Source organism: Camelina sativa, chromosome 11 (assembly GCF_000633955.1).
Source record: "Camelina sativa cultivar DH55 chromosome 11, Cs, whole genome shotgun sequence".
In the NCBI taxonomy this organism is placed as follows: Eukaryota; Viridiplantae; Streptophyta; class Magnoliopsida; order Brassicales; family Brassicaceae; genus Camelina; species Camelina sativa.
The window spans coordinates 7699090-7714326 of NC_025695.1; the positions used below are offsets into that span (position 1 = coordinate 7699090).

General features: G+C 36.2%; 2 protein-coding genes across 2 annotated transcripts; one reads left to right on the forward strand and one right to left on the reverse strand.

The window, feature by feature from the left end:
• LOC104722236 lies at positions 10134 to 12866 on the reverse strand. Its single transcript, XM_010440374.2, has 9 exons — positions 12626 to 12866; positions 12388 to 12444; positions 12206 to 12258; positions 12026 to 12077; positions 11694 to 11759; positions 11555 to 11614; positions 10941 to 10983; positions 10753 to 10803; positions 10134 to 10581 (listed from the first exon to the last, which is right to left on the reverse strand). The coding sequence occupies exons 1-9, from the start codon at positions 12735 to 12737 to the stop codon at positions 10518 to 10520; spliced, it is 558 nt and encodes a 185-aa protein (XP_010438676.1). The 5' UTR covers positions 12738 to 12866; the 3' UTR covers positions 10134 to 10517.
• On the forward strand, positions 12992 to 13667 carry LOC104722237. The gene has a single exon (XM_010440375.2). The coding sequence runs from the start codon at positions 13117 to 13119 to the stop codon at positions 13501 to 13503; it is 387 nt and encodes a 128-aa protein (XP_010438677.1). The 5' UTR covers positions 12992 to 13116; the 3' UTR covers positions 13504 to 13667.

The following is a 15237-nucleotide window of genomic DNA, read 5'->3' on the forward strand; positions in this document are numbered from 1 at the left end:
ATTCCAGTGGATTTCCATATAAAAGGATATAAAGATAGACAGCCATATAAAAGTGGACCAATAGGCATGAAATTAAAATCTGAGCAGCCTTTTGAGAACTAGAACAAAATTCAACCAATGTACATGTTACAATAAAAATGAACCCCCTGAACAACGACCTCACAGACAGAGAAACTTGCCTGGCTTGGAGCATTGTTACCGAGATCCTGATTTGGGACGGCGGTCTCTTGAACTCCCTCTGATCATCATGCATGCTCCTATCGCAGTCGGAGATCGATTGCCGTCAGCCGTCAGATCCGACTCCTCGGATCGTTAAACAGAACGATTGGAACAGAACCGAACATCAATCGTTCTCAAATACCAAGATCTCACGTATTTATGCCGGAATAAGCAATCGATTCAAGTTGAATCGATTGAAATATATGAGAAGTGAAGAGGAATCCCAATTCGAGAAGGTTTCGTCGAGAGAGGGAAAAGAAAAAAAAAAAAAAGAAAATGAGTGAAAAAATTATTTTTTGTCTTTTATATTTTCTCAATACCCAATCAGATTTTGCCACATAACTTTGCTTTCAGGGTTGAGAAACGATTCTGAAGAAAATGGGCCCTTTTTTATGTTTTTGATTTAATTTTGGCCGAGAAATTCTTTGAGCAACTCAAAGAGAAATGCCAGGTCTCGGGGAAAAAGGCGATAAAAAAACACTTTACCAAACAAAAAGAAATAAGCAAGAAAAAATATAAAGTCACGTGCAAGTCATGCGTATTCAAAGTCTGGCTCAGATTAGTGAAGGTCACATCATGGCTACATCAATTAACCGTTGGATTGGAGTCAAGACTCTAGAACGGACGGCTTATAATCCACTGTGAACCTTTGACCATTCTGTAATTGCATTTTTTTTTTTTTTTGCTTTGAAATATAGAAAAAAATAATAATAAAAAAAAGAGTTCAAATGGCCGTTAAGGTTTGTTGGGTTGTTTGTTAGTAGAGAGAATGAGAGAAGAGTCGGTTATAAATATAATAAATACAGTGTAAAGTGTGTCAAGACTCCCAAATACTAATCCTCTTGGAAAAATCACTAATCCTCTGCAAATTTTTCATTTTCTCCGATACAACAAGATTCACGAAAGATGTCTCGCCGCGGCAGAAACAACGGTGGAGATCGTCGTCATCAAGGAGCTGCGCCTGGTGTGAAGATGTATTGGATGGCTGAAGTAGTGTCTGTGTGATTCAAGACGTGATACAGGATTGTTGTTGTTTTATGTGACTGAGAAGTTTCTAGAAGGTTTGAGAAGGAAACATTGAAAGACAGTTTAAGGATGAATTGAAGAAGAAAACTACTATTTCGTTAGTTGATTAAATTGGAGTTTTACAAGGACAAGGAAAATATCAAAAAGAAAAAAATCTATTTCTTATAAAATTTGGAAATCTTCTCCTATGCTGATTAGGAAGTCTTGATGGGTATATAAGGAGGTGTTGGGCACGTCCTAGAGAAGCAAGAGAGCTGAGGCATAAAGGTTATAATCCTAGAGAGCTTTTTGTGTTGGTGTGCGGCTTAGTTTCGCGGTTTTGTGCTTGTGTGATCAAGCTTCTTTGTTCGTCGGTGTGACAAGTGTGTGTGAAGGCTGCTCAAGAGAGTTGAAGACCTGAAGTCTAGGCTCAGGGGGAGTTTAGCCCAAAGTTAGGTTATCTTGGTTTAAATCTAGGCTTGGTGTTAGTCTAGTTAAGGGTAGAGAATTATCCTTAAGATTTCATGTTATAGAACGGAGCGGTGAACTAAGAGGTTTGTGCTTGATTTACGCGTTTGCGAATAGGTTGTATTTGCTTTCTTGTTCTAGTGAAATCGAAATCTGGACGTGCTCCCGGAGAGTAGGAAAAACCGAACCTCGTTAACAAAGTTATTGTGTTCTTTACTTTCTGCACTTTATTATTACCTCATCCGCATTTACAAGTGGTATCAGAGCGGATTCTCGATAGAGATTCAGTCTAGTTTTGGGTAGATCAAGGGTGAGGGTAGTTCAGGAAGTGAGGCAGAGCTTTGAATCAGTTGTGATGAATTCATACAGAGAAGGCACGTCTATGTCAAGACCACCGTTGCTTGATTCAACGAATTACGGATATTGGAAGATTCGTATGCAAGCGTTTATTAGTAACCTTGATGAAGATTGTTGGAATTCGATTGAGCTTGGTTGGGAGCCCCCTAAATTTGTGGATGATAAAGGCGTTGAGTGTCTTAAGCCAAGAGATAAGTGGACTGCTGCAGAGAAAAAGCTATCAAGTTGTAATTCTACAGCCAAGACTGCGATTTACAATGCTATTGATTCAAGCCACTTCAAGTTGATTTCTCAATGTGTATCAGCTCAGAAAGCGTGGAAGTCATTGGAGAATATGTTTGAAGGTACTTCAAGTGTTAAGAGAACAAAGCTGGATATGTTGGCTTCACAATTTGAGAATCTAAGGATGGAAGAAAAAGAAACAGTGGCTGAGTTCAGTGCTAAGTTATGTGATATTTCTAATGAGGCTTTTGCTCTTGGAAAGCAGTACAAAGACAAAAAGCTTGTGAAGAAGTTGAAGCGGTCATTGCCTGCAAAATTTGAGTCAAAAATTTCTGCAGTTGAAGAAGCTCATAATTTAGATGAGATGGCTTTTGATGAGTTTGTTGGGATTCTTAAAGCTTTTGAATTAAGCAAAGCATATGAAGCTGAAGGAGTAAAGAAGAAAGATGATGTTGTTAAGGAAGCAATAAAGAAGGAAGTTGACATTGAAGTAGCTCTTAAGGTATCATCTTGTGAAGATTCAATGGCTATGTTATCAAGACAATTTGCCAAATTTCTGAAGTGTAAGGGTGAAGAGAAGAAAAGTAGAATGGGTGAAGAGAAGAAGACTTCAGCAAAGAATGTTCAATGTTTTGAATGCAAAGGATATGGTCATGTACGGTCTGATTGTGCCAATCTACAAAAGCATAAGAAGAAGGCTATGAATGTTGTTACTAGTGATTCTGAAACTGATTTAGATGAAGAAGAAGATATGAAGAATTTTGTGGCATTTACAACTTTTGAAGATAGTTCTGAATCAGCGTCTGCAACTGCGTCTGAATCTGCAGCAAAACCTGCAACTGCAACAGAGCATGAGTCTGAGAGTGATAGTGATTCAGAGGATATGAGTTATGAAGAACTTGGTAAGAGTTATGAGAAGTTGTATGCACATTGGCTTAAGGTAGTTGATGAAAATTCAGTTTTGATTAAGGAGAAGCTCGAGTTAGAGGCTAAAGTCGTTGAAGCAGAGAAACATGCAACAGAGAAGGAAGAAGAAGCATCACAAGCTAAAGTGAAACTTGAAGAAACTCAAAAGAATTTGAGGATGCTTAATAATGGTACATAGAAGTTGGATCATATTCTGAATAATGGCAAGACAGATAAGTGTGGCCTTGGATATGAAGGAAAAGTTTCAAAATCGGAACGGGTGTTTGTTTCAAGTGGAAAATTCACGTCTGCTTCAAAGACTACTTCGGATACTGCTACAGAGGTTGCTTCAGAGACTGTATTTGTGAAAGGATGTGGTACAAAAATCCCTGAATTTCGGAATGCACCTAGACAAGTGTTTCGACCTGTTTGCCATCATTGTGGTGTTGTTGGGCATATTAGGCCAAGATGTTTTAGATTGTTGAGAGAGAGAAGCCGAATGGTGAATGCTTATGATGTAAGGTTTCAAGGTCCTACATGCTATTATTGTGGAGTTCAAGGACATGTTAAAAGGAACTGTTACAGGTTCATTCAAGTGGTTAACCATGGAGGTCTAAGCCGTAACAAGATATGGGTTAGAAAAGATAATTTCAATGGAGGTGGTGTACTAGGCTATCAACCGCGTATTGCAAAGCGGGGAGAATTTTCCAGTTAGTTTTGGCCATGTTGTGACTCATTCAGGGGGAGAATGAAGATGTGTCTGGTGATGTTGTTTAGGTGTTTATACTGATGAGTTCACAAGCATAGTCAAAAAGGGGGAGAATGAAGATGTATTGGATGGTTGAAGTAGTGTCTGTGTGATTCAAGACGTGATACAGGATTGTTGTTGTTTTATGTGACTGAGAAGTTTTTAGAAGGTTTGAGAAGGAAACATTGAAGGACGGTTTAAGGATGAATTGAAGAGGAAAACTACTATTTTGTTGATTGATTAAATTGGAGTTTTACAAGGAAAAGAAAAATATCAAAAAGGAAAAAGTCTATTTCTTATGAAATTTGGAAATCTTCTCCTATGCTGATTAGGAAGTCTTGATGGGTATATAAGGAGGTGTTGGGCACGTCCTAGAGAAGCAAGAGAGCTGAGGCATAAAGGTTATAATCCTAGAGAGCTTTCTGTGTTGGTGTGCGGCTTAGTTTCGCGGTTTTGTGCTTGTGTGATCAAGCTTCTTTGTTCGTCGGTGTGACGTGTGTGTGAAGGTTGCTCAAGAGAGTCGAAGACCTGAAGTCTAGGCTCAAGGGGAGTTTTGCCCAAGGTTAGGTTATCTTGGTTTAAATCTAGGCTTGGTGTTAGTCTAGTTAAATGTAGAGAATTATCCTTAAGATTTCATGTTATAGAACGGAGCGGTGAATTAAGAGGGTTGTGCTTGATTTACGCGTTTGCGAATAGGTTGTATTTGCTTTTTTGTTCTAGTGAAATCGAAATCTAGACGTAGTCCCGGGGAGTAGGAAAAACCGAACCTCGTTAACAAAGTTATTGTGTTCTTTACTTTCTGCACTTTATTATTGCCTTATCCGCATTTACATGGTGATCACGAACGTCGTCGTCGTCGTGAGGATGGCAACGACCGAGCTTGGAATCAGGTTCTTAAAACTACGAGTGGACTTTGACGTACAGCTATAGGCGCCATCGCCGTGCTCCTTGTTCTCGTCGCCAAGGTTTACACACAAATCGGCTTCGGACTCGACTCTCCCGCGGCGGCTTGGGCGGCGTACGCAGGTTCCATCGGAATTCTATCTTTCGTGGTTGCGACTTTTTTTTGTTCCAAGGGGTGCGATGGGAGGATTGGTCTTGTACTTGGTCAAAATCGGCTTAGTCTTCTTCTATTTCGTCACACTGATCTCTCTGGTTTGCGTCTCTCTTACTCTGTAAACGCGATTTCATTACCATCGGCGTTGCGATTCCATCTTCTTCTTCTTCGTCTTGCGCCCATGCAAAGATCTTTGTGCTTTAAGGGATTGCTAGCTAGTCTTTCAAATGCTCTGGTTCGATATTTTAGTTTCTTCGTATGTGTTTACCAGTTTGTTGATAGTTTCGTTCCTTTCTGGTTTCTCTTTTGTTGCTTTTCGTGATGTAAATCGAAATCTATATCCAATTACTTGATGTTTAGGGTTTTGCTTTTCCAATGCTATCGATCCTGACTCGATTCTTAATTTCCTCCTTTTGAAAGTTTAAAGTTTTAATTACGGAGAAATCGGTGAGCTTGAAGATTCTTGAATTTAAGTTGTAATAAAAACTATAGATATACTAGTTTAGAAAAAGAAAAAAAATCTAATTGGTCTTAGACTCTTAGGTTTTCTCAAAAAAAAAATAAAAATAAATAAAACTAAAACCAAAAAAACACAGAGAAAAAGAAACAAAAAAAAAGAAGAAGATATAGTCAATTCCACCGGTCTAGTATTTCTTGGGTCTAGGCTTCCAATAATCGAAGATGGTGTAACCAAGGGCGACCACGGCATACACAACCACCAGACTCCACAGAGGGTAACCCAAGACGCCATGCGTGTAACAGAATGGAACTGGTAGCTTCACTTTGTACCAGATGCCGTACAACATCGGCACAGCTAGCACAATCGAAGCAATGATCATCATTTGACCAGCCTGGATCAGTTCCTTGCGTTTTTTCATGTAGTATTCTGTGTCGTAAATATGCTCCCTCTTCCCCTGCAAAAATATAATATATGTTTTATTCGTTAAGAGTGTTGTTGAGCCTATACGGAATACTTTACAAACCAGATATTTATCGACTAATTGTTCTTAATTAATTTACTAAACTTACATGCATGGAATATCTGAACTTGTTACTTTGTTAATCACCGATAAGACTAACACAGAACTAAACAATAAAGAGAATATTCAAAACTCTATAGACGAAAGAAAAGGCCTCATGAAAATAATATCTATATTGCGTTCTAGCCCTACAAAGAGTCTCCCAGGTTGCTGCTCGCCAGCGTCGGGATCCCACCGTCTCATATTTTTATCGTCTTCGATCTATTTATCTTAGTGTTCTCTTTTGCAAGTTTTTTTCCCAATTTTTATTTTTGCTTAACCCTTCTTTGACTCATTTTGCCTCTGCCTCCGACCCAAAACCTAACCAATATACGCTCCCGCTGATCTGTCTTTCATCGGAGAAGCTTCACTACAACCCTTCCTCCCCTTGGCGTTTGATTGAGAAACTAGGATTTTTTCCAGTGGACCTAGTTTCCCAAATTGATTCAATTCACGGCCACTGTCTAGCTCCGCTTATCCCTCAAGCACAAGAGAAGATTCTCGCACCGCAAATATCTCTGACAGACTCGGGCAGACATCCTCTTCAGTCCTCACTTTGGCAAGCGGTTATGAATCTAGGGTTTTCCCCAGTGGACCTAGGTTCAAACTTTGAATCAAACCACGACCACCGGCTGTTCCTTTCGATCTGTCACTCAACGGAGGAGCCCCCTGCCCCGCAAAGTTCTCTGCCTTGTACGGTCAGCCGCCGCTTTCATCTTTCTCCCTGGTTTTCGTTTGTGAAACTAAGGTTTACTCGGGTGGGCCTTGTCTCAACTATCGGCCTGTTAAGCTTTTCAAACGCAAAGCCCACATCCTATAAACCCAAGTGCAAAAATTCTGAACTTCGACTAAACCCGATTTCAAGTTTCTTTAGAGATAGATGTAAGAATGTTCGACATAAATTACATCCTCTATCGATACCCTTGTCTTGGGTCAACTACTATCAACTGCAAATCCTGGTCCGATTTAAGTCCACGAAGAATTTTGTTCATCAAAGCTCAATGCTTTCGGGACCTCCGGTTCTAGTATCTAGCCACACCAAAGGAAATGGTGGTTACCGATACTTCCACAATCCGCTTTCTCCATTCCCCATGATCACCTAGCATTGTCATGTCCAATCTGTTAACCTCGGGAATACCCTCCACTCAACTGCTGCTTCATATCCAATTTCTTGTAAGTCCATATATGATCTTTTGTTCCATGTGTTGAAGCTATATTTTAGCCAATGGTGTGATCAAGATTACACATTCTATGGAATCCATTTGAGGAGTAATGCATCATTGTTGCTTTGGCTTCGCTTTAATTCTCTAAGAATCATGGCATTTGTATCTCGTTTGGCTTTGTCTATTGAACCTTCTTGTTGGATGCTGGATGACATATGGATCCTGATTAGTGGCCTCTTTGGTTCCGGCTTTGTTTCGTTCAAGGCCAATCTTCATCCTGTGGCAACTCTTACATCTACCTGCAAGCTCCAGAGAACTTCCAACCACTCTCGACCTATCGTCAAGCTCCTCTTCCGGGTATTCCAACCGGTAAGAAGCCAAGCTTTGACACCTTCTAAAACGCCAAATTGTCTCATGACTGTGGCTATCTACTCATCCACTGATTTGTTCATGGAAGAGCCTGTCGGCAACCTTGACCTCACATGTACCAGTTTCTCTCATCAAGAAATTGGCTCAAAGCTCTCAAGAATCCCTTGTCGATTATTTCTATCTCTGCTTTATTTTATTGATGTTTTGGCATTGGAGAATGCCTTTCTATCTTGTATCTTAAACATTGCTTGTAGAAACTTTATCTCTTTTGAGTAATGAATCACAAGTCGTTTGACAAAAAAAAAATATATATATATATATATATATATATATATATATAAAGTTAGCTTTTCTCTCTTCTCATTCATCCACTTCATCACTTCTTATTTTCAATTTTAATAAATTAATCCACATAATTAAAGTCCATAAAATCTAAAATTAATGCATCAATTAATTCACTCATTTTTAAATATTTTAATTATTATAAAAACAATAATTTAAACTAAAATGTAAAATAAAAACGAAATGAAAAAAAAATACAACCAAAAAAATAATCAAAATAAAATATGAACAGAGATTACATAAATATAAAATTAGTTATTTCTATCATAATATATAATAATTGTGTAAATATTTGTAAAAAACTAGAAAGAGGAGAAAATAGAGCTATCATATATTTAATGAAAAAACAATTACTTTCAAGATTTACATTTATTAGAATAAAGAAAATAAGAGTTTTTTCCCAAAAACAAACACAAATATTTAAAGGTTTTTTAAATCAAGAGGTTATTCAATTCTTGGTGTTAAATTAGATTAAAAGTTGGTATATATTATTATTTTCAATTATAGTATAATATAATTAATAATATATATATATTAAAACTTGAGACTATGTTGTTAGTGTTAAATTATAAATCTATGTTACCGATTAAAGCCAGAAGGATTTGGTGCATATTATTATTTAGAATTCTAAATAGTATAAATAATTAAAATAGTTTGAATGATCAATATTATCTATCCTTTTCAAAATTGAAAAATGGTGAAATTTGTTAAACAAAGGTATATCCAAAAAAAGGAGAAAATATTAATCAAGTGCTCAAAAATTAAAATTATGTGTATATTTAAGAGAAATGTATAAGGTTACTTGAAATAAAACATATTAAAGAAAACTTATTATGAACATCACACACACCAAGAAAAGAATAGTGAAAAATACTAAGAAGATATTGAGAAAGCTATTTGTAATAAAAACAATTATAATAGTAGCGGTAGATTGTAGAATTTTTTAATTAAAAATTAAAAAGAGTTATATTTTTGCATAAGTACACATATTTAAAAGTTAGATGAATCTTATGAGTTTGTAGATTTAGGAGAATTAAATTTAAAGAACACTATATAAAAAGTAGAAACATAGTAGGCTATATATATTTTAAGTATAAAATATATATATGTGAACATAATTTTTCTTTTTTCAAACAATTTAAGATAAAAATGTAATATTTGAGTTATAATATGATGTTTATGGATAGAAACAAGTCCAATTATAAGATTCATTACTAGAAAGCAAAATATATGTGTAGTACAACATTGTCAAAGAAATTTCGCAACAAATGGTGAATATATTCTCTAAGATTTCTTTACATCTATGTTACTAATTAATGATCACTCAACCGATTAAAAAAAAGTATTGGAAGATGAAAAATATGAAAAAATAGTTATGATATGTCTTCATAATCAATATATTACAAGTGAGATAATAAAATGTGAAAAGAGAGTAGTGAGTGTATACGGAAAAAAATGAATTAATTGTGAAAAATATTAAAAGAAATAGAAATTATATATCGCTTAATAAAATAAATTTGACATCTATACAGATTTTTATTTTAATATTGGATAGTTATAATTATATTTAACGGTTCACATTAATAACAATAAAAAGTATAGTCCCGCGCAACATGCGGGTTAGAAATCTAGTAATAATAATAATATCTCAAAATCACATGAAGAAACGATTTGTTTACTAGTTAAACTAAGATAACTCACTCCAAGAATAAAAAAAACTCCGTTAGAATTCATGAAAAAATTACAAGTCATGGACCTAAAGAAGACTCAATGTGATAAACAACAAAAAAGAAGCGGCATCTAATAATAGGGTTAAACAAAGTGAGAGAGAAAATTAAAACCTCATCCTCATGAATGTAACTCATCCTCAGAAAGCAAGGGTTGATCAAGAAGAATCTCTGCATCTGCAACCATTATCACAAACTCGGAGATCCAAACGTAGGATTAAATATTTTCGTAGCTGAAAGACAAAAAGTAAGAATCAGGAACAACCTCATGAATCTCAAAGCTGGAAAATAAAAAGAGACAACAACCACATAATTTACATGTATTAGGGTTCAAGAGGGAACGAGTTTCTAGACTGAGCTATGTTTCTTTCAGGTATGCGTGCGTAAACAATAGTAGTACATATATATATTACATATCATCTCTTCCAATTGGCCTGCGTATTAGATTTCGGCCCATATTGGTTTTCGCCGACTCTTATTTGATAGGTATCTAAACGATATATTGAAAAATATATATGACATTGATCATAGTTTATCTCAAAAATAAACAATAATATTCCTTAGAAAAAATAAACATCATGATTGATTGATCATAGTTTATTTCATCTCAAGATCAATCATCTCTTTCTTCAGCTATGAAGGACAAGGCAACTAAAAGTCTCGAGCACTATGCGAAGAGACAAACACCCTAAAGATAACAAAGCATAAGAAGATGGCTTCTCATTCTGACTCTTCTAACTCCTTAATGACAGCGTGAAAGGCCACATACTGTATTTAGGGTTCTCAAAAGCTCTCTCGTCTATGGTGGTTCATCTGTAAGACTCAAACCAATCGGTTTGTGTAGAGTACAACAAACAAATAATTAGGCACGAAAAATGTTCTGCTGGTTTGTTATCTGCGTGCTGAGGGGTGAGCTTAGGATGGTGGCTGCCATGTCCCGGGCCTAAATGATGATCCAGAACCTGATGGTTCTGTTGTCCTGCATCATCATCAAAATCACCATTAGCTTGATTGGATTTACGCATACCCAACACAATACACAAGCTCATGTTCATAGAGAATATATTCAGTATAGTAGCAGTATGTAACAATCAGAAAGAACATTTCATGTTTCAATGTGAACTTTAGGATTACAAAAAGCTAGACTTACTTTGGTTCTGGTGGTTCTGCAGTAACTATCTCGGGTTCATGTTCCTTGACCCTGTTAAAAGCAATGTGAGAGAACTTGGTTATGGTGGTCTAGTGAAAAATGCTGTTTTGCATCAAGAAATATAGATTGTAAGAAGATTTAACAAAGATAAGATTGGTGTCGAGATATTTTGAATCATGATGATTCACCTTGATTTATCTGCTTCTTCACTAGCTTCCTCTGGTATATCACCTTAAATAATAAACGAACAAACAAAAAAACTTGTCAATCTTACTTACACGAGATTATGGTAGAATAATAAGCTCGTTACAGTTATAGGAAAACTAGCAACTGTAACAATTTCAGGCCCTTGAATCAACAAATGGCATAAAGCGAACAATTCTTATTTCCACTCTAAGCTAGCACAATCAAAATGGACATCTTTTACTATCAGAACTTCACCAGAATCACAGACTTTAAAGTGATGTATCATTCCATGATCTATAGTTATCAGTGCAATAGTTACACACGGAAAAGCTGAAAAAGGATCAACAAAGTCCCTCAGAAGCATTTTTTTTTATCACATATGACGTCATTCCAAAGACACTTTATGAAGACAGCTTTAGATCTAATGCACCGAAATGTAATGGACACCATTCGATGGTTCAAACACCGCAAAAATACATATGCCTGTTTACAACAATCTTTGTCAAATGATTCAAGGGAATTTCAGAAAAGAACTGGAAAAGATGAAACCTAAGAAGTTAGTCTTCTACATTCTATGGTGACCCCCTTAATCAATTGAAAGAGAAAAATGTAATACCTTTAGAATCCGGTGGAAATTGGCGAACAAAGCTTGTCAAATCTGGACCTTCAACTTTACCTTCAAACAAACAAAGGAGAGCCACTTCATATATGAAAAACAAATTGAGCAAATTATGTGAGCACTAAATGTTAATTACCAATGGTCGTGACTTTGCGTCCAGTGCCTTCTATCGCTTTCCTCTCCTCCTCTTCTTTCTTGAGAACTTGACAAGGGATTGAAGGGAAACGAAAAACAAATAAACATTTGCATAGAACTTGAAGCAACATATTAAATGCAACAGAAGCAAAAAGAAACATTTCTCGACTTTGTTCATTCAGAACTTGTAGGTTCCACAAATCAAGACCTCAAAGTCATAAACTATTAGCATCAAGGATCAATGAGGCCAGGAAAAAAAGAACCTTGAGACGTTTAAAAAAAAAAATAGATAAGTTGTGGAAAAAATTGTAAAAAATAATATGGAACACATACGAGCAACATTAAGCTTGACACGCTCACGCCTTGCTTCAAGTTCAACCATTTCCTGAACCAGTAAGAAACAACCAACATAAAGGGCCAAAACAAAAGGCATATAAGCCAATCTATCCATGGAATGAAAACACAAAGCTGACAAAAAAATAATTCAGGTAAAAGAGGGAGTTGATATCGTACCTCAGGAGTAGGAGCCTTTTTGCGTTGCCCATTAAGCCAACATATCCATTCAACTACAACATTGATCAAACAAAAAACTGTAACTAGATTCCTGTATGCATTTATGTATCTTAACCCCAAACAAATGAACATAACAAACCATTTGATGGAGTTTTTTTTCAAAAGGAGAGTAGTTTAGTTACCAGGAATAGAAGTTGGGTCCTGTTCTCGTCTAAAGACAACCCATCTTTTCTCCTTAGCTGAAAAAAGTAGAAAGAAGCATATCAGAAAACATTCTTACTACTTCACAATGACGACGACTCCACATAACTCCAATCAAAATCGTTACAACACGATCACACGTAGAAAACCCAAAGAAATTGAGAAAAGAAAGACGAGAGATTTGTGAGGTTAGAAGAAGAAGAAGAAGGATATACTCGCCGAATCCGTCAATCTCTTCGAATCTGGAAAAGTACTTGTTACCAGTCTTGTCTACCCCGATGAAACTCTTGCTACTGAATAATCCCGCAAATCTCGCCCATAGCCTCGACATAGCTTCTTTCGTCTTTCAATGATGATCCCAAAAAAAAAAAAAAATTGAACACACGCCCAGCCAGGTTCCCCCGATCAAGTCTGCTCCGTCTGGATCAAATTATCCGACCCGATTAAATCACCGGGTCTCGGTTTAGACTCTGATTTTTATAAACCAGGGATGGAGTACCGGTTCAATTTTAAAAAAAAAAAACAAACGCCGCCACTCATCAAAACCCTAAAAACCTGATTTTTTTTTTTTTCAGTTTCCCACCTCTTGAAAATCCCCAATTCTAATTTTCCCGCCTCTCTCTCCATCGCACCCGCCGCTCCTTCCTTTACAAAAAGCCATCCTTTGCTACCACCTTTCTCGTCAGGTCCACTCACACAACACAAATCCAATGAAAGGAACCTCCATATCTCCGGTGAGAAGAAACAACGATGGGTTCCACCGTTACTTGAAACCAGGGGCTTTGGCTCAGATCCGCAACTCTAGAATCAACGCTAGATCCAATTTTCCCCTGTCACTGACTCGCTCCATCTTGGTGGACCCCTCGCCATCCGAGAACTCTCTTGTCTTGGCGCCGCAGATGTTGACTATGGACCAGGTGCCCCATCTCTTGAGCAAGATCTATGGTCCGTACCGCATCGGTAGGAAGAAACTTGGCCCTGCGAGATCTGTGGGATTGGAGTCGATGTTGGATTTGAACTCTTCTCCAAACTCCGTACTTGAATCTACTAATGGTAATAGCAACGTATTGAGTAACGATGTTTTAGTTGCTCATTGAATGTAAGCTTTATTTAATATCATAGATTGCTGCTTTGTAACTGATAATATACTCTGGGGAAACATGTTCAATATTCTCATCAGACTTTTTGTTATTACAATAAAAATCTCAAATAAATTATGTCTCCTTCACAATCTAGTATAAGATTGATTTCACTTTGTTAATTGACTATGTATGTTGTTGAATTCAGATTCCCAGTTTGGCATTAGATCATAGATTGCTCCTACGTTATTTATTCATGCTTCTCATTGTTTTTGCTCTGTTGTGTATGCTTGGTTTCTGTTGTGTATGTTTGGATCATTTCAAGAGATTGGGCTTTTAACCCAATTGTCTCGGTTTGGTTTTGAAGTTCATCAACCTTTGATAAGGGATCTCATTTAGGCAGTAACAAAGCACATCCGCATCATTGGTCATGCTTTCTCTAGCATCAACATTCCAATGTTGCATTATGTTTATTACATATTCTGTTTCTATATACATTCGGGGCAAATTCATTGGTAATGAGGAGAATGCTACTCTGATTATTGGGAGATGTTGGATATTTGAAGAGGGCTCGGTAAAGGATTGCTAGTAACAGAGTAACCATTTAAACAATTGGAGAACTAAAACAGTGTATGAGTGAGAGGAAAACCGATTCGCCTAATACAAAACTCAAATGTGGTTTTCGTTTTAGTAATATGAAAATTTCATTATGTTAGGACATTTTTACATAGGATAAGACACAGAAATCTAGATTGAAAGGTTCTATTCCATGGTTAAACGTAGCGTTTATCTAACATCGACTCCCTTCCTTGCTATAACCCACTTGTGATTTGTTAAATATTAGCTCCTTTACTTGCTAAAATAAAAAAACACACGCATAGATTTGATAGTCGTTCATCTCGCTTGTTGATACTTGAATTTGTACTATGGTGGGTGATTCTTAACTTCTTACTCACCCACTCATCAGTACCGATCCGTAGACGAATCACATGGAGAGAGTTGTTGATCTAGTTTGATTTTGGACCACAAAATGTATTGTTGATGGAGGCCCGGAATATGCAAAATGCTAAAACCCTCGCTTTCACAAATCATACCTTTCCCAAATTGATTAGGTCAGCAAAGATAAGTTAAAATGTTGAAGTGAGTGATATTTTTTTATTTAATATTAGTAAACTATCAAAGTTCGATGAATGACGGCTATACTACTATACAAATTCAGGGCCCCAAGCGCTCGTCATCCATTGAAGAATCTTCCTTTCAAGCTAAAACAACGTTTTGTTTGTTCTTAGAGAGCAAATCATATTACAACTTAGATTTTTAACTTTTTCAACTTATTCATGTTTAGTTTAATTGCAAATGCTGTTATTATATGCCCATAATTTATTAGCCGCCATGGTTAATATTTCATGTAGTTCATAACCTTTTTCTTTTCTTTTCTTTTATTTTTTTGGTAAAAATGTATTTCTTAACTTTTAGAAGAAAGAAAATAAATAATATACCTCCTTGTTAAATGAATGTCTACAAGATTTACTGCATTTTTTAATCAAAATCTTATACTATTATCTTTTTAACTGATCAGATTTGTATGAAATCTACTTTGATCAAATTTACGGCAATCTTCTGAATCAGTTAATAGGGGAAAAAGATTAGTATACTAGGTACACGAGTAACACAACCATTTATTTTGCTTAGTAGTTTATAAAACAAAACTAACTAATAATTTATTTTCTTGCTCTTTTTGTTGGATATATC